Genomic DNA, 23,917 nt, shown 5'->3' with positions numbered 1-23,917 from the left:
GACTTTTTCTTATGTTTACTGACATATCTATGTCTTTATTTACATACATGCATGCCCCCCCCCATCTTTTTAGAAAATGTTTCCATGCTTTTGCTAATCATTCATTCTTCCTTTCCATAATTGTTTATTGTTATTATTATTATTATTTGAGACAGAGTCTCACTCTGTTGCCTGGGCTGGAGCGCAATGATGTGATCTTGGCTCGCAGTAACCTCTGCCTCCTGGGTTCAAGAGATTCTCCTGCCTCGGCCTCCTGAGTAGCTGGGAGGGACTGCAGGCATGCACCACCACACCTGGCTAATTTTTGTGTTTTTAGTAGAGACAGGATTTCATCATGTTGGCCAGAATGGTCTCAATCTCCTGATCTCGTGATCCGCCCTCCTTGGCCTCCCAAAGTGCTGGGATTACAGGTGTGAGCCACTGTGCCCGGCCTTTATTATTATTATTATTATTTTTTTGTTTGTTTGTTTTTATTTTTTGAGACGGAGTCTCGCTCTGTCGCCCAGGCCGGAGTGCAGTGGCCAGATCTCAGCTCACTGCAAGCTCCGCCTCCCGGGTTCACGCCATTCTCCTGCCTCAGCCTCCCAAGTAGCTGGGACTACAGGCGCCCGCCACCTCGCCCGGCTAGTTTTTTGTACTTTTCAGTAGAGACGGGGTTTCACCGTATTAACCAGGATGGTGTCGATCTCCTGACCTCGTGATTCGCCCGTCTCGGCCTCCCAAAGTGCTGGGATTACAGGCTTGAGCCACCGCGCCCGGCCTATTATTATTTTTTGAGACGGAGTTTTGCTCGTCACCCACACTGGAGTGCAATGGCATGATCTCGGCTCACCGCAACCTCTGCCTCCCGGATTCAAGCTATTCTCCTGCCTTAGCCTCCCAAGTAGCTAGGAGTATAGGCGTGTGTCACCACAAAAGGCTAATTTTTGTATTTTTAGTAGAGACAGGGTTTCACTGTGTTAGCCAGGCTGGTCTCCAACTCCTGACCTCAGGTGATCTGCCTGCCTCCACCTCCCTAAGTGCTGAGATTACAGGCGTGAGCCACCGCGCCCGGCCCCTTTCCATGTATATTTATTGATCTCTTAGTGTGTGCCAGGCACCTTGGTAAGTGCCGGGCATGTGGAGATGAAGAAAACAGACATGATGTCTCCCTTATCGACCTTTCAGCCTGGCGGAGAAAGAAACTTCGAATTCTGAACTGCAGTAAGAGCTAAAGAGAGAAAACAGGAAGCTCTGAGAGTTAATAACAGGATCTCTACTCAAGTAACATTTATGTGGGGATCAAGATGAGAAAGAGCCAATCATTTGAAGAGCGTAGGGGAAAGCATTCCCGGGAGAAGGAGCAGCATGAGTGCGGGCACAGAAGTCTGAACATTGTGTGGGGTGTGTGGGGAAGTCTGAGGCTCTTCCTAATTACAGTGTAGGGGTGTAGTTGGGGGTGAAGCCATACAGGCAGGGTAGAATCAACATGAGAAAACCCCAAATGCTAAGCCAAGAAATTCTGTAAGCAACAGGGGACTACTCATGTCACTGAGTTTAAAAACAGCAGTTCTAAGGCTCCAGCCTGGAAAAGCCCAGAATATTAACGTTCACGAGGAAATCTCTGCTTCAAATCAAAGGCTCTTTCTCCTGCTTGCTGGAAATTTAAAGGCTGCCTCGTGCCTCTGAGCCTTAGAGCCAGACAGGTTGCCTTATTACTGATTCCCCAACGAAACGCAGCCCAGAGCGGCCAAGAGATTTGCCCAAGTGAAACAGCAAACCAATGCCAAGTGCAGAACTTCAAGCCCCAAATGCCAGCCTTCAGCTCCAGCCCTCAACCTGTCCCCTTTCACCTGGAGATTCTTTCTTGCAGGCACTCAAAGCAGGTAAGTGAGAAAATGCCTTTTTTTTTTTTTTTTTTTTTTTTTTTTTGAGACCAGTCTAGCTATGTCACCCAGGCTGGAGTGCAGGGGCAAGATTGTAGCTCACTGCAGCCTTGACCTCCTGGGCTAAGGGGGTCCTCCCGCCTCAGCCTACCGTGTAGCTGGGACTGAAGACTTGAAAATTAAATAAACTGCATTCTTGAAAATGCATGTTAACACGAATTTGTGGAGCACTTACTTACTAGGGCCAACTACACCCCGAGGGTGCTCCCAGTCCTGGAGTCCCCAGACTTCTTGAACTCCAGAAATTTCCCTAGGACTTCCCTCCCCTGCCCCCAACTCCCCAAGTTGCTGAAAATCATGAGTAACAAAGCGGCCAGGAGCTTCCTGTCTTGCTGAGCTGGCTTACTCAATTTCCCTCGTTTGTCCGCTCAGACCAGACGGGGCAAAGGGCAGCCATCAAAGGTGTCTGGGACGAGCCCGGCGGGGTAATGGGCCGCTAGGGACTCAGTCTGGCCCGGGTCTCAGCCGGGGGAGAAGGCAGCCGGGCGGGGCCGCGGGCGGGGGGCCGGGGGCCCGGGACAAGCAGCTCCGCCCAGGCAGGCGCGCTGTGTGCGCAACGTGCAGGACTGCGAAAGCGGATGCGGCCTGATGGGGCAATCGCTGGCAACGCACAGCGGGCAGTCAGCGGGCGCCGGCGGGCCCTGCCTCCAGCATTAGCCCCGCCCCCAGTTCCCCAGTTGTGGCTGGGTTTTGGGGAGGGCGCCCGGGGCTGGGGGCGCCCAGGGCTTGCGCACACGGGTGGGCCGGCGTGCCCAAGCCCCATTGCAGCCCAGGCGCCCTGGCTCATTATCCGCCCCCACCCCGCCCCGGCCACTGGCGTTGGGTTCCGCTCCTGTCGCACCACCCCTGCACTGCTCTGACAGGAGCTGGTGCCAACCCGCAGACACTCCTAGGCAGCCCCACGTGGGTACCGCACGCGCAGGGGCACATCTGCCCTGCTGGGTTTGGAGAGCAGTTGCAAGTCAGTCCCTGGAGTGTGGTCCCGTGCCAGTTGGAGCAAGAACTGAGTAACCTCTCTGAGCCTCAGATAACTCATCTGTTAAATGGGGAGGATGATAGCATCACTGGGTTGTCAGGATGAAATAAGATAGAGGCTATAGGGGCGGGTGTGGTGGCTCACTCCTGCAATACCAGCACTTTGGGAGGCCGAGGTGGGAGGATCCCTTGAGCCTAGGAAGTCAAGGCTGCAGTGAGCCAAGATCATGCCACTGTATTCCTGCCTGGGCAACAGAGTGAGACCCGATTTAAAAAAAAAAAAAAAAAAAAAAAAAGGCTACAAAGCGTTATATCAGAGTCACTAGCACTCACCCAGTAAGTGATAGCCATGAAGGTTCTTACAGAGGAGGGAGCCAGCTGGGCTCAGAGGCCGCAACTGGGGCATGTCTGGGTTTCTGGCTTTTTTTTCCTTCCCTGTATCCTATTTATTTTTTCCTCAATATCATCCCTCATCTTTCACCCAGGGCCTGCAACATTCATTCATTTATTTGACACACATCGGTTGATATTTGTGCCTGCTGTGAGGCATTAAAAACTGCTTCTCTGGCTGTGTGGCACCCGGGAACGTTCCCCAGGCCACATCAGCTACACCTGTGGCCTCCTCAGCCTGGGTTGCTGCCAGGTCTGGCCCTGAGTCACTGGAGTAAGTCACTTCCTCTCTCAGTCCCTTCATCTGTGCAATAGGGATAAGAGACCTGGCCTCTCTCTAGTCTCCTGGGACTGTCAGGGGATGAGTCAGATAACGGTGGGGAAGGCCCAGAGAGGCAGAAAGCAGCTCTTACTAGAGCGGGGCCTGTCTGGCTGATGCAAGGTTTGCACTTTGCGTGTAACCCCAGCCTGTACAAACAGGGATGGCTCCGGGAATCGTGAGGAGCAGGGGGAGCAGAGAAGTCCCTGCCCCACCCAACAGCTGGGGTGTGGGATCCAGACTGGCAGCTTAGGAGTCTGAGCAGCCGGGGCTCCGTCCAGGCTCTGCTTCCCCAGCTCTGCGAGCATGAGAGCAGGTTCCCGACCCCTCTGATCTGGCTCCCTTTTCTGTCACTCGGGGGTCGCGGTACCTCCCTCACCAAGCTGAAGTTGGAAGTGAAGGTGGTTACTTCCAGAGGGAGTGGAGCCCTTCCCTGTTTCTGGGAGGGGTCTGAGGGCTGGCAGGGGGGTCCGCACTGGGGAGGTGGGACCAGACAGGAGGAAGGCAGTCCCAGCCAAAGGCTCCGCATATTCCATAGTCACCTCAGGCAGGGGATTCTAGGGGCTCCTCCTGAAAAGGTCAGAGACCTCTGCACCCTCAGCCAGCCCCAGGCATGACAGACCCCGCCTCATCCCACAATGCACAGGGAGATCACACTCAGATCTGGGCCCCAATCTGGCTTCTGCCCCAGGCCAGCTACATGACCTTGGGCAGGTGATTGAATGTCTCTTGGCCTCCATTTTTCCACATGTGAAATGGGGACAGTGATGCCTACTTTGTAAAGCTGTTGTGAGGCTGAGGGAAAATGAGAATGATATCAAGTGTTCACAGTAGTGGCCGGCGCTGTTGTGAGCGGCAGCTCCTCTCCCCCAGCTTGCCTCCCCCTTTCCCTATCACAGGTGGGGCCAGGTGGAATGTCACAGTAAGTCCATGGGATAGAAAGGTCTACCGACATCTTCAAAGTACCCCCGCCCCCAAGGTTTCTAGCCTGATACCATAAGTTTTGATGGCAAGAGCTCTGATTGCTTGGGGACTTTATATGCATGATTGTATCTGACATATGACAAGGGCTGTACATGGCATCCATTATATAGATAGAAGTGGAGGCAGGAGAGGTCATACAGCTTGTCTGTGGTCACATGGCTAGAAAGGGTGAGTGTCAGGATTTGAAACCAGGTCTTCCGGACTCCAGCTCATCCACCACACACCCCCTGCCTGCCTCTTGCTTTTGCCCTGGATATTCTCCTCTTTCCTGAGTGGCCTCTTATGATATGGAGTCCCCGAGGCCAGGGACGGTCATAAGCATGGCTTCCTTGTCTTCCAGGGTGTGGCTCAAGCACACAGTGGGTCCTCAGTCCACCCTGCTGACCAGGGAGATGAGTCCTGGCATGAGGGACATGACTCATGAAGCCGGGCTGGGCGAGGGAGCGTGCCTGTGTCTGTGTGCGTGCATCTCTGTGCGTGCACAGGGCGGGGAATGAACAAGTACTGTCTGCTGGAGGCCTCCTTCTCTCCAAGCTCCTACCCCATCCAGCGCTGCTCCTGTATCTCAGCCTTCAAGGGGAGTCTGAGCCTGGGAAGCGGGGGTGGGGGAGGTCTTGGCCATCTCTCTCCCTGGCCTAACGCGGGGCCTGGTGGGGGCCATGGCTGATGTCGGTTCCATGGGAAGCCGGGTCCTCCCTGGTCCAAGGGGAAGCTCTTGGGGCATCTTCCACCAGTCTAGGCCCTGCTATTTTTAGATGTGCTGCCCCCTCCCCAACCCTCTCCTCCCTATCACATACCAGCTGAGGGAGGAAGTGACTCACCTCAAGCCCAGACAGGTAGAGGCAGCCTCAGTGGGCCCCGGGTAGGCCTGGTTCCCGTGCTGGGGTTGCCTTCCTGGGATCACCTCAGAATGGCCTGCCCCAGCCTGGGGACAACTCAGGGCTGGGATGGAGCCCAGCGCCTTTCTTGGGTTCCTCCATCCTCCATCTCACAGGGCCTAAACAGGCCTGGGCCTCTGATGGGCTGTGGAGCCTCTGCTCAGCTCCTCAGCAGAACTCAGCAGGCCTCAGACAACACTATGGGCCTGTGGCCAGCCTCAGCCCAGTCTGAGGGAGCCAGATGGGCAGAGGGGACTGCCTGTGGCCCCACCCTGTCTTTGTGAGAGACCAGGGTTATGGAAAGAAAAAATACCTGGTTCAGTGGGGACAGGAAAGGTGTGATGACCCTTGGGATGTGTGTCCCAGTGGAGTGACCAGTTGTCCCAGTATGCCCAGATCTGAGGGGTTTCTGGGGACTCGGGACTTTCAGTGCTCACCAGGAGAGTCCTAGGCAAGTCAGGACGGTTGGCCACCCTGGTGCAGCATTGCAAGGTGTATCCTAGTGAGAGGGCAGGTGTAGGGAGCTTGTTTTGGTTTCCTGACGGAGTCTCACCTAGTCAGGGCCGCAGGACCCAGCCCCTGGCCGGCTCGCTGTCTGAGGTCAGGGCGTCACCTTGTCCACCTCAACTGGAGAGAGACTGGGCTGGGCTGTGTGAGAATCCAGAGCCCCGGGCTGACTGGAAGACCTGTGAGCCACTTCGGCCAGGGAGGATAGGGGCCTGTCAACATGGGTAGGGTGGACAGGTTAGCAGAGGCTGGGACTGGGGGAGGAAGGGCACCTACCCATATAGGGCAGGGTTGGGGACGGCACCCAGGAACAGCAGGAAATAATGACAGGAGCCCAGGATGGGCCTCAGGTAAGCTTGGCCCCAGGTCTGCAGACTGTCGGGTACTTGCAAGGAGGAATGGGAGGGAGTGTGGCGATGGCTAACTGGCAGGCTGGCAGGGCTTTTGGTTACTTGGAGAGGCCTTGCCAGGGTGACAACCTGCAGAGCTCTCAGCTGCTCAGAGGAGTGGACAGGGGACTCCGCTGCCCTCCTGGATCAGGGTTTGGGGCTGCCTTCAGGGACAGCCCGGCTTCTAACCCTAGGGGTTTAGGTCAGGGGAGCCGTGGCTGAGGCCCAGACCTTGCTGGGGACAAACCCCACCCCCGGACCACCTTTGCCCTCCTCATCCACGGTGTTGGCTATTTTTCCACAGCCCAGGGTTGGGGCAGGGGGATGGTCTGTGTCCCAGGCAGCAACTCCAACACCACTGAGCTGGGCAACCTTGGCCTTAGACCAAGGTACCTTAGACTGTGTAGCCGTTTTACAGTCATTTTACACTTCTCTTTTCCAGACCTTGATTTCCTCAGTGGTAAAATCATGGGGGTAGATTATGTGTCTGGTTTTTAAATATTTATTTTGGCCATGGAATCCCTTCTTCAGTCACAATTCCACCTATACTAAACAGAAGAGGTAACAGTGGGTGACTGAGACAGGTGGGCTAGAGCCCCGGGCACCCTCCCACTCTCACCCCACAGCCCTGGGGGCCCAGGGCTCTGGGGATACAGTTTGAGAACCGTCTTCACAGCCTCTGACACTCTGTGATTTATGCCTTCAGGACAAGGATGTTGTCCTTGTTGCCTTCTCCAGGCAGCCCAGTAATTAGACCCCAAGCCCAGCATGTTCTGCTACTGTCCATTCAGTGCTGAGATCTTCAGATTCTTTCTCTTTCTCTTTTTCTTTTTCTTTTTCTTTCTCTCTTTCTTTCTTTCTTTCTTTTTTTTTTTTTTATTTGAGACGGAGTCTCGCTCTGTCGCCCAGGCTGGAGTGCAGTGGCGCAATCTCGGCTCACTGCAAGCTCCGCCTCCCGGGTTCACGCCATTCTCCTGCCTCAGCCTCCCGAGTAGCTGGGACTACAGGCGCCCGCCCCTGCGCCCGGCTAATTTTTTCTATTTTTAGTAGAGACGGGGTTTCACCATGGTCTCGATCTCCTGACCTTGTGATCCGCCCACCTCGGCCTCCCAAAGTGCTGGGATTACAGGCGTGAGCCACCATGCCCGGCCTCTTTCTTTTTTCTTTCTCTTCTTTATTCTCCTTCCTTTCTCTTTCTTTTTTTTCTTTCTTTTTTCTTCCTCCCCTCCCCTCCCCGCCCCGCCCCACCCCGCCCCGCCCCTCCCCTCCCCTCCCCTTCCCTTCTTCCCTCCCTCTTTTCTTTCGTTATTTTTTGAGACAGAGTCTCCCTCTGTCACCCAGGCTGGAGTGCAGTGGCACAATCTTGGCTCACTGCAACCTCCGCCTCCTGGGTTCAAGTGATTCTCCTGCCTCAGCCTCCCGAGTAACTGAGATTACAGGCGCCCGCCCCGACACCTGACTTTTTTTTTTTTTGTATTTTTAGTAGAGATGGGGTTTCGCCATGTTGGCCAGCCTGGTCTTGAACTCCTGACCTCAGGCGATCCACCCGCCTCGGCCTCCCAAAGTGCTGGGATTACAGGCGTGAGTCACCAAGCCCAGCCAAAATCCTCAAATTCTTAATCGCTGGTTTCTGCTGACAGTGAGGTCTGTTATGCAGAGTTCAGTGGGGCCACAGGTCCCTTGTCCCTTCTTAGGGAAGGGACAGGGCCAAAACCTTCTATGCAACAGCCAACCCCGTGGGGCACTTCCAGGCGTGTGTAGGATATCCACATAGCTTCTCTCAGTCCCCAACAGCATGCGGGAAGGTGTGACTCCCAATGGCCGACAAGGGAGGGGTTCAGGGGTCTTAGGAGGCTGGTTCCTGATACCTCTGTGAATGCAGGGCTGGGTGCCTGGCCAGGAGCCCAGGTCCTTTCCTGGAGCCACAGTCTGGGGCCCTGGCCCAGGCCCAGGTTTTCCCTGGCTTACTCCGGGGGTGCTGGCACCTGCAGACACCAGCAACAGAAAGAGGCAGGAGTCGATGAGGGAGGCGGAGAGGAGGGGGACTTTCCTTCTCCTGTTGCGGGTCTGGAGCGTCCTTTTCCAGGCTGAGGAGTAGGGCTACCCATTTCCCCATCACCTTCCAGCCAGGGGCAGTGGGAGGAGCAGGAGGCTGAGATTGCACAAACAGGTATGGGAGGAGGCCAGCAGTCAGGCAGCTGGCTGGGGTTGCCCAAAGGCCGTGAGAGTCCCCAGTGCCCGCATGGACATCAGTGGCGCCTGGAGGGACTCAGTCGGTCGTCTAGCAGTCTTCTCTAGCTCTCACAACAGGCACTGGGGGGTGGGAGGAGTCAGAGGCCCTGCTCCCCACTCCATGCGTCCCTCCCAGCTGCTGGGCTGGAAGCCAAGTCAACAGTTCCTTGAATTGTGTTACAGCCCAGGCTGCCCCTCCAGAGCTAATAATATGGGCAGCTGTAGGACGTGAAACTCGATCCTCCAGGCTCCAATCCCACCCCACTGTGGCCAGGCTGGCAGGGAGTGGGCGGATGTTGGGCCCAGGGTCCTGAAAGCAGAGGCCTGGACTTAGGATCCTGGGGTGAGGCTGGGTCCGGGAGGGCCCCCAGCCCCCATGAGGGACCCTGGCCCCCTGGTAGGGCGTTTGTACAAAGTTGATATGGGTCAGGCTAACAGGGCTGACACCTATAAACTCAGTGGCTGACAGAGGCTGACATCCTTAGTGACTGAACTGGTGACGTCTGTGGGATGATAATTATAAGAAGATTTTTTTTTTTGAGATGGAGTCTCGATCTTGTTGCCCAGGCTTGGGTGCAATGGCAGGGGCTCACTGCAACCTCTGCCTCCCAGGTTCAAGTGATTCTCCTGCCTCAGCCTCCCGAGTAGCTGGGATTACAGGCATGCGCCACCATACCCGGTAATTTTGTATTTTTAGTAGAGGCAGGTTTCACTGTGTTGGTCAGGGTGGTCTTGAACTCTTGACCTTAGGTGATCCACCTGCCTCAGCCTCCCAAAGTGCTGGGATTATAGACGTGAGCCACCATATCTGGCCTATAAGATTTTTTTTTTTTTTTTTTTTGAGACAGAGTCTCACTCTGTTGCCACGCTGGAGTGCAGTGGCACAATCTCGGCTCACTGCAACTTCCACCTCCTGGGTTCAAGCTATTCTCCTGCCTCAGCATCCTGAGTAAGCTGGGACTACAGGCGCGTGCCACCACACCCAGCTAATTTTTGTATTATTAGTAGAGACAGGGTTTCACCATGTTGGCCAGGCTGGTCTCGATCTCTCAACCTCTTGATCCACCCGCCTCGGCCTTGCAAAGTGCTGGGACTACAGGCGTGAGCCACTGCACCCAGACTATAATAAGATTTCATAAGTAAATAATACAGATGAAAAGTGCCTCCTGGCCTAGCGCGTCCATGGCTGAGGCTGGAACTCCAATCTTTGGGCTTTGTGCTCAGTGCTTCCATGCCAAGGTGGGACCAGAGAGAGACTGAGGACTAAAGACATCCACAGAGAAGAAGCTCTGAGCACCTGCGGTGGCTTCGCAAGGCCTGTCACTCACAGCCTGAACACCGTGGACACACTTGCACCCGTGTGGCACCTGCAGTGGTGGTAGCTGGCTTGTTTGACGTGTGGCTGGAAGCAAAATTAGGGCCCATGATGCCACCTCCTGCATGCAGGCCATGGGCTGGCACCCAGCAGATGGCAGAGCCTGCCAGAGGTGATTCCAGGGCTTGTGGCGAGGGCAGCACTGGGGCGGCCGGGGACAGAGTTGGGTCTGACTCCAGGAGTGACTGGTGCCATCTGGCACAGGCCTGAGTGCTGGAGAGAGCCGCCTCCTCTACCTCTTGGGGTGGTGACCTCTTCGTACAGCAGTCCACGCTCCCCTCGATGACCACTGTTTGTGATTCTCATTTTGGCCCCTGGCACATTTGTCCTCATGCCGGGAGAGGAGACGTGGGGCCTTTTCAGCAGGACTCTGCTTCCCCCAGGAGGTGGGAAAAGGAAGAAGCCCCCACCCAGTGCCCGTCCCCTGAGAGACTGCTTTCTCCACCCACCGTCCAGCTGGACGCACACCGTGCCTGACGGCCCTGGGTCTGAGCCCTCTAAGATCTGGGAGAAGTGTCTCCCAGCCAGGGCACGAGTTTATGGCTGCAAAGTAGCCCCCTAGGGTGACCCTGGGCAGAGGAGTAGGCGAGGCTGGGAATGCTGCAGGGGGACAGTGCCTCAGTGCTGACGGGCTCCTTCCTTCCCTCAGCCTCCCATGGAGACCCCAGAGTGTGGTGCCCAGGCCCTGGGGCCGCGGCCCTGAACCTCTTCTCCAGGGAAGTCTTTGCCTAAGAACTACACAAATACCTCCAGAAGAGGATGTGAGAGGCCCTAAAGGGCCAGGCCAGACCTCCCTGAGGAGGTGGCAGGAGGTTGGGCCCTGAGGGGTGAGAAGAGCCTCAGGCAGAAGGGAACCAGGGCAGCAGGGCTCCACAGTGGAGGGAGGGGGCTCCACAGGCTGCAGTCAGGGTGAGAGGGCCCTGCAGGGTACCTGGGGCCAGGAGGAGTGCAGGGGAGGTTTTGGGCTGTCGGTGTGAGGTAATGAGGCCGGGCCTGGTAAGCCCCACTCCCTCCCTCTGGCCCCAACTTCCCCATCTGAAGGAGCCCACTGTATCCTCCTGTGCTGCCAGGTACCTGTCTCTTGGGCCTCCACATCTGAGTCCATCTGAAAAATGAGAATAATTCAGTCTAGGTAGTGGGACTGCCAGCCGGGGACCCTGCGGCCCTGGCCTGAACCCTGCTCTGACTATCACGGGCTCCAGTGGGGAGCTGCACCCTGTCTCCTCAAGGAAAAATCCAGCCAGTCTGGGAGCAGCCCTGCCCTCCCTCCCTAGGGACTTTGTTTAGACCAAATTGGTAGGAGGGTGGGGAAGGTGGACAAGATGTGGCAGGCCCTGCCCTCCCCCTCCCCAAGCAAAGCCCCAACTCCTGGGCTCTGGGCAGACTGGCCGTGGGGTCCTAGAGAGCGCCTGCCCTCCTGCCCCTTGTCCTGCCTGAGACCTGGACCTTTATTTCATGCCCAAGTGGCTGTGAGAGTGACAGGAGGTCTGGGCCCTGTCTCTGGGGAAACATCTCCTTATAAGGGTCTGGGGCGGGAGTGACAGTCCTGTCTGCCGTGTTAGCCCCTCCACTGCATGGCCTTCTCAGCTTACAGAGTTAGTTGCAGCCTCCCTGAGGGCAGGCAGGCCACCAAGAAAGGTGCAGAAGTACTTGCTGAGTGAATTGCTGAGTGGACAGGGTGCAGCGAGGAGTGGAGAAGCTCAGGGTCTCTCGTTCATGCCTGGGAAAGTTCTCTGCCCAAGGCCACTGGGTGGGCCTGGCATGATGACAGGTATCGACTAGGGGCCTGGCCTGGGCCTTGCTCCCAAACATGCTCACTTCTGCACTCTGGTCTCCCTGCCTCTGCTCATGCTGGAGCACCCAGTCCACCCACACCCCAGTGCTGCCCGCACTCACCTCCTTCACAAACGCCAGTTCCACTATCAAGCGTCCCTGGCTAGAGCCCTCACACCGGCTCTGCTCCCAGGGTTTCTACTCAAGGGCAGTCCTCGTCTCAGTCACCTTAGAGCTTTCACTGCTTGGAAGGGACTTGACACCCAGTCAGTGCTCAGCTAATCTTTGTCCACTAAGGACAAACAAGAAACACCCAAATGACACTCACCATGTACTAGGCACTGTTCTAAGTGCTTTATATGCGGTAACTTGTTTACTCCTCACAACCACCCTATGAAGTAGGTGTTCGTGTCACTCCCATTTTGCAGATGACACAGGGAGGCAAAGGGCGGTCAAATGACACAGGAGAGCAAAAACTGGCTCCCTCCACCCTTCTAGGGTCTTTGGCTGTGCTAGGAATTACATGGACAGATAAACTGGTTAACAGGAGAAAAATCATATTTAATTATGTACGTAGGCATGGGAGCCCCATGAAATATGAGATTCCAAGAAGGATCACATCTTGAGCTATAGAAAAGGAACTGGGGGGGGCGGGGTGGGGTCCAGGATAACCTTTGTACCTTAAAAAAAAAAGAAAAAGAAAATGGGCTGGGAGCTTCTGGTGGGTGATGGCAACGCAAGTTTGGGAGGGTGAGGGGAAGAACTCTATGGTAAGCAAAAGTTGTCTCAGTATGCAGATAAAAAGTCAGTCTCGGCTGGGCGTGGTGGCTCACGCCTGCAATCCCAGCACTTTGGGAGGTTGAGGGAAGCGGATCATGAGGTCAGGAGATCGAGACCATCCTGGCTAACACAGTGAAACCCCATCTCTACTAAAAATACAAAAAAGTTAGCTGGGCGAGGTGGCGGGTGCCTGTAGTCCCAGCTACTTGGGAGGCTGAGGCAGGAGAATGGCGTGAACCCGGGAGGCAGAGCTTGCAGTGACTCCAGCCTGGGCAACAGAGCAAGACTCCGTCTCAAAAAAAAAAAAAACAAAAAAAAAAACAACACAAAAAGTCAAAGTCAGTCTCTCAGTTCGTTAACAGTTGTCTGAGCAGCCCCAAGAATACTAGGTAGTTGGTGTCAATGAGTCAATCTTCCCTGGTAGATAAGATTTCTGGGACGGGGTTCAGGACAACTTAGGCAGATGAGGGAACTTCAGAGAAAGCCCTTTCTATACTTGTTGTTGCTCAGGCGCCCCCAGTTTGAAGTAACCAGCACACCAAAATGGCAGATTTTGGGGTGGCATTTCCTGAACTCCTTCAGCGACACACAAGGTCACTCAGTCAGTAAATGGCAGAGCAAAGATCCAGCCCCAGCCCCCATGGGGGCTGTGACGCTGCCTCCTGAGGATGACGTTTCCTGGTGCAGCCAGATGGATGCCTGTGTCACTGCCAGGAGACCCTACTCAAATGGGCAGCTGCTCCCTAGGCCAAGCCCATCAGATGAAGTGCCACCATCCTCAGTGTGGCCTTTTTTTTTTTTTTTTTTTTTTTTTTTTTTTTTGAGACGGAGTCTCGCTGTGTCTCCCAGGCTGGAGTGCAGTGGCGTGATCTCGGCTCACTGCAAGCTCCGCCTCCCGGGTTCACGCCATTCTCCCGCCTCAGCCTCCCAAGTAGCTGAGACTACAGGCGCCCGCCACCACGCCCGGCTAGTTTTTTTTTTGTATTTTTAGTAGAGACGGGGTTTCACCATGTTAGCCAGGATAGTCTCGATCTCCTGACCTCGTGATCCACCTGCCTCGGCCTCCCAAAGTGCTGGGATTACAGGCTTGAGCCACCGCGCCCGGCCCAGTGTGGCCTTTTCATCTTTTCCATCCTCCTGGACTCGGGTCTTCTGCCCATTCTACCTGACACCAGTGGGTTTGATTTCCCTGAGTGCAGCAAATTTGGGCTGAGCAACTGTTTGTAGAATGACCACTTTGCTACAGGGACCCGAGACCGGCACGGTTTCTTCAAGACCCTGGGCACCACTTTCCTCCCCCAAGCCTGTTTCCTGCTCTGGGAAGTGAGCTGACTTGCTCATGTCACGTGGCGTGATGTCTGGTAGGGACGCTGGGCGGCTTCTGAACCATGTCAACAGTCTGTTTAACCTGATTCTTGGCACTGCTGTGTGCCTGCTCCAGACGCCAGGTGACTTTGTCTGAGCAACGTGGGGTGGGGATGAGGTTACAGGCAGGTCGGGTGTGTGCTCCTTGTCTCTGGAGCGGTTTTTTTTCTCTGGACCTGGGAGCAGCAAGGGACAAGGCAATAAGCTGGCGGAGCCGGGGAGCTGGGATGTAGTGGTGCGGCATTCTGCCACCTGACAGTGGGTGGGGGACACTTGTCAAAGCCTTTTTTGCTGCAGTCAGAGCGTGCATCCCACCTTTTCTGGCTCACAGCCGAGCCACGCAGGGAGGGCAGGGGGATGAGGTGGGTGAATGGGGGTGCTTGCAACGCCTCTGCCAACCGTAGCTAACAAGTGGCGGCTTGCACACCAGGGCAGGCTGTGGTGACCCCGGGTAGGGGCAGCCAATGAGCTCCGGGGCCGTGGTGGCACCACCGGGCAGCCCGCCTGTCTTTGGCTGGCGCAGCCGCGGGAGGGGCCTGGGTCCGCCAGTCAGGGCTGCCGGGCCCTGTCTCTGGGAGGCCTGGGCAGATCTGCCGCTCCATTCACAACAGCCTGACCTGACTCGGGCTGCCACATTTTTAACTTTTTCAACCTCCTGGAGAGGAGGGCGGGCTGTGGGGGCGGTTGGTGGGAAGGACGATGGAAACAAACTCTTTTCCCAGGCTCTGGTTCCCGAGTGGGATCGAGCTCCAGGCTGGGGCCGGGAATTCTGAATACTCTGCAGGCACATGGCACATTAGGGTGTGGGGACGATGTGGGAGAGGGAAAAGCAGAAGGTGATGGTCGTGGCCCAGATGCCCACCCAGGACTGGCGTTGGGGACCGCAGGGACCCAGCCTGCTCAAGTCTTGCAGCCCCCCAGCCATCTGAGCACCGCTCTGCCTGGATGGAGTTAGTTCTGGAACAGCAGACCTAAGTGGCTGTTGGCCTGGGTCAGGGGTTGGGGCAAATTCAGGCTCATCATCTAGAACTCCTTGTGGCACAGGCTGGACAGTGTCAGCAGCAGCAGGGGCTTGTGCCCCCAGCCCCCTCCCTTAAGCCTCCCTGCTCAACGCAGACCCACCACGGCCAGTCACATAATAAACATATATTTACAGATGTACAATTTGAGAATTCTAATTGAAGAAATACAGCTTCCGGGGAATCCTTTAGGATCGATGTTCTTATTGCACATGGCTCAGCCCATCTAGGGACATCTACCAAGACCGGATGGTCGGGGTGTGAGGGCAGAGCACCGGGGCCACCGTGGGGAGGCACTCTGGCCACATCAGTTCTTATCATCTCTCTGGGCTGAGGTGGCCGCTTCATTGCAGGGTGGGACCTTGTTTAAAAACCAGATTTGACATTTCCTTACCAAACTTCCTTTCCCAGCAAGAATCCTATTTGTTGGGGGACTTTTAAAAAAAGAGCCGAGAGAAACTCTGGGAGGGTGGCTATCACCTCCTGGCTGGCAGCTTGGGGAAGTAAGGCTTTGGAAGACGGTGGGCTCAACGACACACTCACCGCCACAGGAAAACACGGTCATTCCAGAAGGCCCAGTAGAAACTGTGGGAATAAAGAAACCTCCCTCCTCCCCCTGGCAGCAAGTGCTGTTTTGAGCAAAATCCTCATTTGAAGGTGAGGGTAAGAAAACTATTCTGGTTCAGGTGTACCCCTTGTCCAAGGTACAAGAGGAGGCCTGGTGGTCACATCCACAGCGGGTGAAGAGAGGCACCCATGGGCACTGACTTTTCTTCAGGAGTTGAGGAGGCTGCCCTGGGGTCCCGGCACCACTGGCTGACTCGGAGGAAGAACCTTCTGAAATCCTTGGTGCAGGACTTAGGAAAAACCAGTGGCAATGATGGAGCTGTGCCCTGTGGCACCTATAAGGCAAAGCCCACTGAGGGGCTTAGGGATGGGGAAGTGGTTAGGCAGATCCTGGCCCCCTCTGCAGGCCTTCCCTTCTGTGGGCAGGGGGCTGGAGGGCTCCTGGGCACCAGGACAAAGAGCCCACTAGTGCTGCTCAGAGGGAAGGGGTGGTCTCACCCAAGCAGGTCCTTGTCGTGCCTCTCCTGTGACTCAATACTGACCTGGTACCTGCCTCCACGGCCTGCTCCTCTTCAGGTTAACCGTTATCCTGAGGCCTTCACGGGTTCACACTATCATGATTACTGCTGCCATCAAAACCAGGTTGGGGTTTCGGGGGGCCGTGAAAAACTCTGGCGTGACTCTCCTGACGCTGTCAGCTTTAGCTAATGTCTAGCAAAAACATCACCAGGGTGCCTTCCCCAAACAGGCCTCATTTTCTAAAACATGGAAGAAATCAGCTCAACAACTTAACCAAATCCCTGCAGAGTTTAAAAAGTAGACTATATATATATATCTTCATATATGCCTATTTACATATAAATAGATATATATACATATACGCACATCTATAAATTACATTCTATGGAGAGTTCTTTCTTCCTCCTCTCTATCCTTGGCCAGCGCCTTTGGCTTCTCCTGAGAGGTGGCTGGTGGTGGCTCCTGTGAGGGAGGAAAGGCAGCTGGGTGCCCCCTCCCCCAGCCCTTCCCACTGATATCTGCTGGGAGTTTTACATTCTACTTTCGTTGCCATGGTTTCTGTATCCTAGGAGAGAGCCGGTGCGGAGCCTCCCGCCAGCCCTGGGAGGGAGGGAAGCAGCCCCATGGCAGGTTTTCTGTCTGTCCTAAGAGCTTTCTGCATTTACTGGGTGAGAGAGAGGGCAGCTGTGCAGCGTTCGGCCTCCAATTCCATTTTAATTTTGTTTCTTTGTATGTCTTTCCTCAAATATACAGTCCATCACCTTGGCTCAGTGCGTGTCACCAAAAATTCTCCAGGGATTTCATAGTCTGGGGAGGAGAGTGGCAACAGTTAGCTCGGCAGTCAGGCGGCACCGGTTCCTCTAGCTTACGCCATACAAGTAGCCCCCCTTGCCACTGTGCCACTGCACCACTGCACCGTGCTGCCTGCTCGACCCCCACCAACCCCACCTGCGGTCTGCCCTCCTGCGGCGGCACAGAGGCAGACACAAATGGCCTCTAGGCAGAGTCAGCTGTGGATCCAGGCTGGGAGGACACAGGCAAAGGAGGGGGTGGACAGGGCACCCGCACAGAGAACCTTCACTGCTTCTGCCCACACTTCTCCGGGCTTGGCCGAAGTGGCCATCTCTGGCAAACGCTGGGAGCAGAGCCCAGCACCCCCATTCGCCGGGCTGTAGGAGGGAGCCTGCTACGAGCAACTCTCATTTCCCCTCCACCCCTCCTGTGCTGAGCGGCTGCATCTGACCCTGAACTCATGACCTTCTGTTCCCTTCCTCAGACCGCAGGCGAGATGCCTGGGCAGGGCCGGATGCCTGTGGTTTCCACGCTGCCAGGTGTGGTGGCATTAGAGAGAGTGCCTCAGATCCCACCAGAAGGGGGTGGTCAGGGCCCGCGGCCCCTCCCGCCGCCAAGCCTGCCAGCTCCCACCCACCTCGCGGCTGCCTGTTCATCTTGCTCCATTTCCTCCTCGCTGGAGGGATGGAGGAAGAGGAGGGCTCTTGGCCCACCTGTTCCCACGTGGTTCTTCCTGGTATCAGGCAGGCAGTGTGCGTGTGGGGCTCTCTTGGGCCCCACAATATGTGATGGCCTGAATACCAGGGCATGGACAATAGTCTGCTGTGCTGGAGAAAGGGCTGTGCTGACTGATGGCTGGAGTGGACCAAGAAGCCCCAGGTGGCCCTCAGCAATAGTTTCGAGTTCCCACTCTGCCTGGCTCTGGGGTCCCCCACACCCCCGGAGCCAGGGAGCGAGACTGCAGGAGTGGGGGTGGAGAGCATCGCTAGAGGGCGGAAACCGACCTTGGTTTCTAGCAGGCCCCACAGCTGCCCAGTCTCTGGAGGCTGGAGGTCAGGCTGGGGACAGGAGTCTTTGCCACAATCACCAGGCTTCCTCCCTTTCTCCCCCTCCCTCCTCTGCCTCATGACCAGGGCCAAAGCTGCCAGGAGTTGCAGGGTGGAGGCAGCCCTGGCTCATACTTGGACCTTGGTGGCGTGGCTGGCCCAGGACTATCCATGCAGGGAGGCCTGCACCTCTGACAGTCGGCTGCAGCTGGGGGTGCTCATCTTCTGTGCTTTGTGGTACATATCTGTGTCGCCAAAGTAACGGGCCCGGTACAGCAAGCCTTCCTCTGCAAAGCAATGGGACAGGGTTAGCACACACCCAGTACCTCCTGAAGCCTGCAGGGACTGGAGAGCGGAGGAAGGCTGACACACGCCCGGGGCTTGGGCAGGGCTGGCCTCCCATTAGGAAGACCCTGGAGGAGCAGAGACTACAGTCCTTATGTGGGAGAGACTGACAGAGGTGCCTTTCTCTAGAATGCAGTGAGGCCAGCCAAGGTGAGACTCTGTCATCCTGGTCAGGCCTCCCCAGGGTCCCACAGATGGATCCAGGAGCACAGTCAGGGCGGCCAGGGATCTATCCACTCCAGTCTGTCTCTACACACTCACCTCTGGCAGCCAACACGCCAGGCTGATGGCAGTGATTTACGGGAACCTGAGGAAACCACAGGTGGCCCCTGGCTTCCAGCCCCAGGGAAACACAGGAGTGGAGACCAGCTCTTGGCTGGGAGGTGGCTTGGTGCAGGGCAGTGCCAGGGGCCAGGCCCTCAGAGCACAGGGTGAGCAGAGCTCTCTCCTTCTCCTGCTTTCCAGCTTCATCCCCTGTCACCTCCCAAATACAGCCCCCATCTTCCCCCCACACTCACTCTGCTGCTTCTCCTTCCAGCAGTTGTTCCGGAGGTTGGCGATATAATCATCCTCCACATTCCGCTCGACTGTTTTGAGGCTGGAGCCTGTGTACTCCTCGGAGAAAGTGTCTCCCACGTAGTAGACGACACCCAGGTGGTCAGTGACTCGCCTGTGGATGTGGCCCACGGACCTGGCCAGAAATACCAGGTTCAAAGTGGGTGCGGGTTCCCATGCCCAGGGCACTCTAGGGGTGATGGGCCCCATGACAGGAGGTGCCGCACAGACCACACAAGTAGTTGGTTCCTTCTCAAACCAGAGCAGGGACTCGCACACTCCCTGAAAGGAGGGTCTGAGGAAAAGGCAGCGTCCTCCCACACACGTGGCCCAGACTACAGGACGCCCTGCCTTTAGACTCCTTGCTTACCACACTGCTGACCTGGGGCCTTTGGGGAGAGGCCCACCCTGGGGAACTGGGGACCTGGGAGGGAACCTGGGCTCCACCTCTGTGCCTCCATTTCCCCATTCATCCCCTAAGCCAATTGTTACTGAGGGCTTGTCTGCCTATCTAGGAGTTCCCAGTGTCGAGTTAAGAGGCTTAGGGACAAAATGACAGGAAAAGCTCCAGGGAGCCGTATCCTCCCAGCTCCAATCACAAGCTCTGTCAGCTGTGGGAAGAGCCTTGACACCCAGACAGGACCAGTGCTCTGGGGACAACAGTCCCTGCCCTAGTCCTCTGCTCCTCGCGTGTCTCCAGTTGCAGAGAAAAGGGCTGGCATCTGGCCACAGGGAGCCTGAGCCAGCGGCCAGGGTCCAGTGGACCGACTCTGCCCCCTGCTGGTTGAGAAGGGTCATTCCAGCTCCCAGCCGGAGGTGGCCACCTTTGGGGAGAGGGGGATCCAGCCACTGAAGCTGAGCACCCTGTGTAGCTGACCCTGGGCCAGATGTTGGACATCAATGAGGGGAGCTGACACCCTAATGGGTCACAAAACATCCTCAAGTTGACTCCTGGCAGTTGAGACCAAGCATTCATTAAACAAATATTGTTGAGCATTTCTAATGGACCAGACATGTTATATGCATTATTCATTAATTTCCACAGCAGGTAGATGTTATAATTCCCATCTTATAGATGAGGAAACCAAGGTTACGTAACTTGTTTAGGGTCACACAGCTTCTTAGTGGAGAAGCTGGGATTCTAAGCCATGCTTGCCGTGTCTGACTCTAGTGCCCTGTTCTTTCCATAGCCTCAGGAAGCCCAACCAGAACCGAGGAGCAGAGGTTCTTCGTCAGGGTTGGCAGGGGAGATGGCCAGGAAGGAGTCACAAAGCCGCTGAAATTATATGCAAAACTCTGTGTGGATGTGTGTGCGTGCATGTGTGCATGTATTGTGTGTGTATGTGTACATGTGTATCGTGTGTGTATGTGTGTGTGCGCATGTGTGCATAGTTCTAGGGAAAAGTTCTGTAGCTCTCGCTGCATTTTCTTAGGGGACCATAATCCTAAAAAGCTTAAGAGTCCTAGTTGAATAGAGAAAGTATATTTTATTGATTCGAAGCCAGGTTTCTGCACTATGATCGTGCACTGGCTGGATCAGGATGCGAAAGAAGGCCCCTAACGGGGCTGAGAATCTAAAGCCCCTTGTCTGCCCATGGCCCAGCCTCACCCATGTACTCACGGTCTTGGGCTCAGACTGTAGGGTGGACTGGAGACCATGAGCTGGCTGAGAGCTGACACGAGGATCAGGATGAGGATAGGCATTAGCTGCACAAACACCCCTAGCCCGCCCTGGAGGGAAGAGCCAATGTCACTCTGCTGGACCTGGGTGGGGTGTGGCATCAGCCATAATCACCACCAGCTCCCCTAGAACAGTGGACCCTGGGGAGACATGACACCACTCTGCCATTCCCTCCACGAGGCTCCAAAATACAGATGCTCCTTCACCTGACAGCTTTCCCAGATAAAAACAAAGCAGCAACTGGTGTGAAACACAGGAGGAAGTGAGATGTCTGCATTTACTTTTGAGAGCATGTCAAAAAAAAAAAGCAGCAAAACTTGCTTCCTCCAGGAGAATGGAAGGCAGGGCTGGAAAGAGACATGCGGTATATACAACTTTTTGAAATTTGAACCACACAAATATATTACCAATGTAAACATTATGGCCAGTGTGGTGGCTCATGCCTGTAATCCCAACACTTTGGGAGACCAACACGGGAGAACCATGTGAGGCCAAGAGTTCAAGACCAGTCTGGCCAACATACACCCCTATCTCTACAAAAAATAATAATTAAAATAAAATAAAAATTACCAATTAAAATTAGAAATAGCACTGGTCCTAGGTTGCAGAAAAAGCAAACAAACAAAAAAATAAGAATTAGAAACAAAAACTAACAAATTTATTCGCTGTGTGATAATCTATGATGTTAAAAACTCTTCTGTTGTTAGATACAAAATAAAAAATCTTTGATCGGGGCAGTGGCTCATGCCTGTAATCCCAGCACTGTGGGAGGCTGAGGCAGGAGGACCACGTGAGCCCAAGAGTTTGAAAGCAGCCTGGGCTCAAACAACAAAGTCAGATCCTATCTCTACAAAGAATTAGCTAGGTGTGGTGGGGTGGGCATGTGGTCCCAGCTACTGAGGAGCCTGAGGTGGGAGCTTTGCCTGGGAGGGGAGGCTCCTGCACTCCAGTCAGGGTGACAAAGCGAGACCCTGTATCAAAAAGAAAAAAAAAAAAAAAAAAAAAGAAAAGAAAAGGCTGGCATGGTGGCTCATGCCTGTAATCCCAGCACTTTGGGAGGAAGAGGCAGGTGGATCACGAGGTCAGGAGTTCAAGACCAGCCTGGCCAATCTGGTGAAACCCTGTCTACTAAAAATACAAAAATTAGCCGGGCGTGGTGGTGGGCACCTGTAGTCTCAGCTACTCAGGAGCCTGAGGCAGGGGAATCGCTTGAACCTGGGAGGCAGAGGTTGCAGTGAGCCAAGACTGTGCCATTGCACTCCGGCCTGGGCGACAGACCGAGACTCTATCTCAAAAAAATTAAAAAAAAAAAAAAAAAATTTGAATAAATATTGTCAGAGCAAAAGGAAACCCCTTCTGCCTTGCCAGAATTTAAAATGTGCTGCAATTGTCCACAATATTTTAATTTTAGCCAGCTAGCTGTTCTTTGATCTGTGGCATACAAAATGTGTTTGGAGCATTGGCTAGTTATAATTTTTATTAAATTTTTTTTTGTTTGTTTTTTAAGACGGAGTCTTGCTCTCTTGCCCAAGCTGGAGTGCAGTGGCATGATCTCGGCTCACTGCAACCTCCGCCTCCCGGGTTCAAGCGATTCTCCTGCCTCAGCCTCCTGAGTAGGGATTAAAGGCACCTGCCACTACGTCTGGCTAATTTTTTTATTTTTAGTAGAGACGGGGTTTCACCATGTTAGCCAGGCTGGTCTCAAATTCCTAACCTTAGGTGATCTGCCCACCTCAGCTTCCCAAATTTTTGTAAATATGTTTTTTAAAGTATCTTTTGGCTTTTTAGCAAGAAGAGTCGGCACCTATGTTGTCATCCTTTAAAATTCTCTCACTGGCGGAGCACAGTGGCTCACGCCTATAATCCCAGCACTCTGGGAGGCCGAGGCGGGTGAATCACCAGAGGTCAGGCGTTCAAGACCAGCCTGGCCAACATGGTGAAACCACGTCTCCACTAAAGATACAAAATTAGCTGGGCGTGATGGCGGGCGCCTGTAATCCCAGTTAGTAGGGAGGCTGAGGCAGGAGAATCGCTTGAACTAGGCAGGCGGAGGTTGCAGTGAGCCGAGATCGAGCCGCTGCACTCCAGCCTGGGCAAGACAGCAAGACTTCGTCTCAATTAAAAAAAAAAAAAAAATTCTCTCAAAAACTTGAGAGAAAATAGCTGAGACCCATGAGAAAAAAAAAGAAAAAAAAGAAAAAGAAAATAAAATTCTCTCTCAGAGTGTAACTTTCCATTGCTTAGAGGATGTCACTTTGGCCTTACCAGCGAGCGGCCTGCATGGAAGCCTCACATGACCCTCAAGCCTGGCTGCGGGTGGGGTTTCTGCATTCCGCTCCCCAGCCAGACCAGCAAAGCCGCGCTCCCGCTGGCAAAGTGGAGCACGGCTCCCTCATGTAGCGCCCTCTGCTGTCACTCAGCAGAATGCAAGGGAAGCCCAGAGGACTCCTTGGCTGAGAGTTGTGGGGACTCTGCTGGTCCCAGAATGGACAGTGTGGGAGGGAACTCCCTCCTCCAGGCCCCGTCCCTGGGATGGATCTGGTGCCCTCCCCACGCTGTTCCCGGCGCCTTCCTCACTCACGTCACCCTGGTTGTCCCTGCGGTCCTGCCTTTGCTGGTAGGTATAGCGCATGCGGCCGTTGCTGTAGACGTGGACGTTACCTGGGGGTCAGAGGGGCTGAGTCAGGAGCCGGGGCTGTTGGGAAAGGGAGAGGCTGGCATGCCATCCCCACCATCACCCCAGGGATACCTGGCTATGGGGAACTTACTAGAAGGGAAGCCGCCGCCAAAGAACATGTTGAAGAGGTCTTCAGGGGAGATGTCGGCCTCAAAGCCGCGGTGGAAATCCCCGTGCCCATGGCCGTGCCGGGCCGCCTGGCTCTTGTCATCGCCAAACTGGTCATACTGCTTCCTCTTCTCCGGGTTGCTGAGTACCGCATATGCTGTGCCAATGGCTGGAGGGGAGGAGGAAAGGTCAGGCCTGAGGATCCTGGGGTGCAGGGGAGGTTCCAATGGCAGCCGAGTGCTCACTTTTCTCAGGTACTCAAGCAGTGCTTTAGGAAGCAGACGTCCTTGGGGCGGGCAGGAAGCTGGGCCAGTGTGGGGAGGGGGCATGCAGGAAGACCCCTCAGTGGATCTGGGCAGCCTGGCTGGGTGGAGGGTAATACAGGCTCCTTGCTCTCTTCAAGACAATGGTCAAGCTTTGTCGATGTGCCAGGCCCCCTAGGAGCGTCGCCTCATTTGCTTCTTTTTCTGTTTATTCTATTTTTTGAGGCAGGTCCTCACTCTGTCACCCAAGCTGAGTGTAGTGGGGCAATCATGGTTCACTGCAGTCTCATCTTCCTTTGCTCAAGCGATCCTCCCACTCAGCCTCCTGAGTAGCTGGGACTACAGGCGTGCACCACCACACCCAGCTAATTTTTTGTATTTTTTGTAGAGATGAGGTCTTGCCAAGTTGCCCAGGCTGGTCTCAAACTCCTGGACTCGAGGGATCCTCCCACC

The 23,917-nt window shown here is 55.0% G+C and overlaps 3 protein-coding genes across 5 annotated transcripts in view; all 3 read right to left on the bottom strand.

Moving 5' to 3' along the window:
- Window positions 1–19,512, bottom strand: part of PSAP (prosaposin) — a 517,400-nt gene extending 497,888 nt beyond the window's left edge. The window contains exon 1 of the mRNA XM_050803607.1: window positions 19,509–19,512. The gene's annotated coding sequence lies outside the window, so the exon portion shown is untranslated. The remainder of the gene's footprint in view (window positions 1–19,508) is intronic.
- The window catches only part of ASCC1 (activating signal cointegrator 1 complex subunit 1), an 885,589-nt gene that overhangs the window by 219,791 nt on the left and 641,881 nt on the right, over window positions 1–23,917 (bottom strand). The gene's annotated exons all lie outside the window — the stretch shown is intronic.
- DNAJB12 (DnaJ heat shock protein family (Hsp40) member B12) overlaps window positions 15,052–23,917 on the bottom strand; it is a 395,419-nt gene continuing 386,553 nt past the window's right edge. Inside the window, exons 5-10 of one of the 3 annotated variants that reach the window (XM_050803635.1) lie at window positions 23,185–23,370; window positions 22,998–23,077; window positions 20,357–20,466; window positions 18,699–18,871; window positions 18,025–18,122; window positions 15,052–16,804 (exon numbers count right to left, since the gene is read on the bottom strand). In XM_050803635.1, the coding sequence (XP_050659592.1) occupies window positions 16,775–16,804; window positions 18,025–18,122; window positions 18,699–18,871; window positions 20,357–20,466; window positions 22,998–23,077; window positions 23,185–23,370 (677 nt within the window). In that variant the 3' untranslated portion in view covers window positions 15,052–16,774. Of the gene's footprint in view, window positions 16,805–17,976; window positions 18,123–18,698; window positions 18,872–19,887; window positions 20,012–20,356; window positions 20,467–22,997; window positions 23,078–23,184; window positions 23,371–23,917 lie in introns of those variants that run through there. The other 2 variants (XM_050803634.1, XM_050803636.1) reach the window with 2 other exon arrangements.

The sequence above is a fragment of the Macaca thibetana genome, chromosome 9 (genome assembly GCF_024542745.1).
Source record: "Macaca thibetana thibetana isolate TM-01 chromosome 9, ASM2454274v1, whole genome shotgun sequence".
NCBI classification, from domain to species: Eukaryota; Metazoa; Chordata; class Mammalia; order Primates; family Cercopithecidae; genus Macaca; species Macaca thibetana.
Note: the sequence above shows the minus strand (reverse complement) of the source record. Positions and strands in the feature narration are given on the sequence as shown.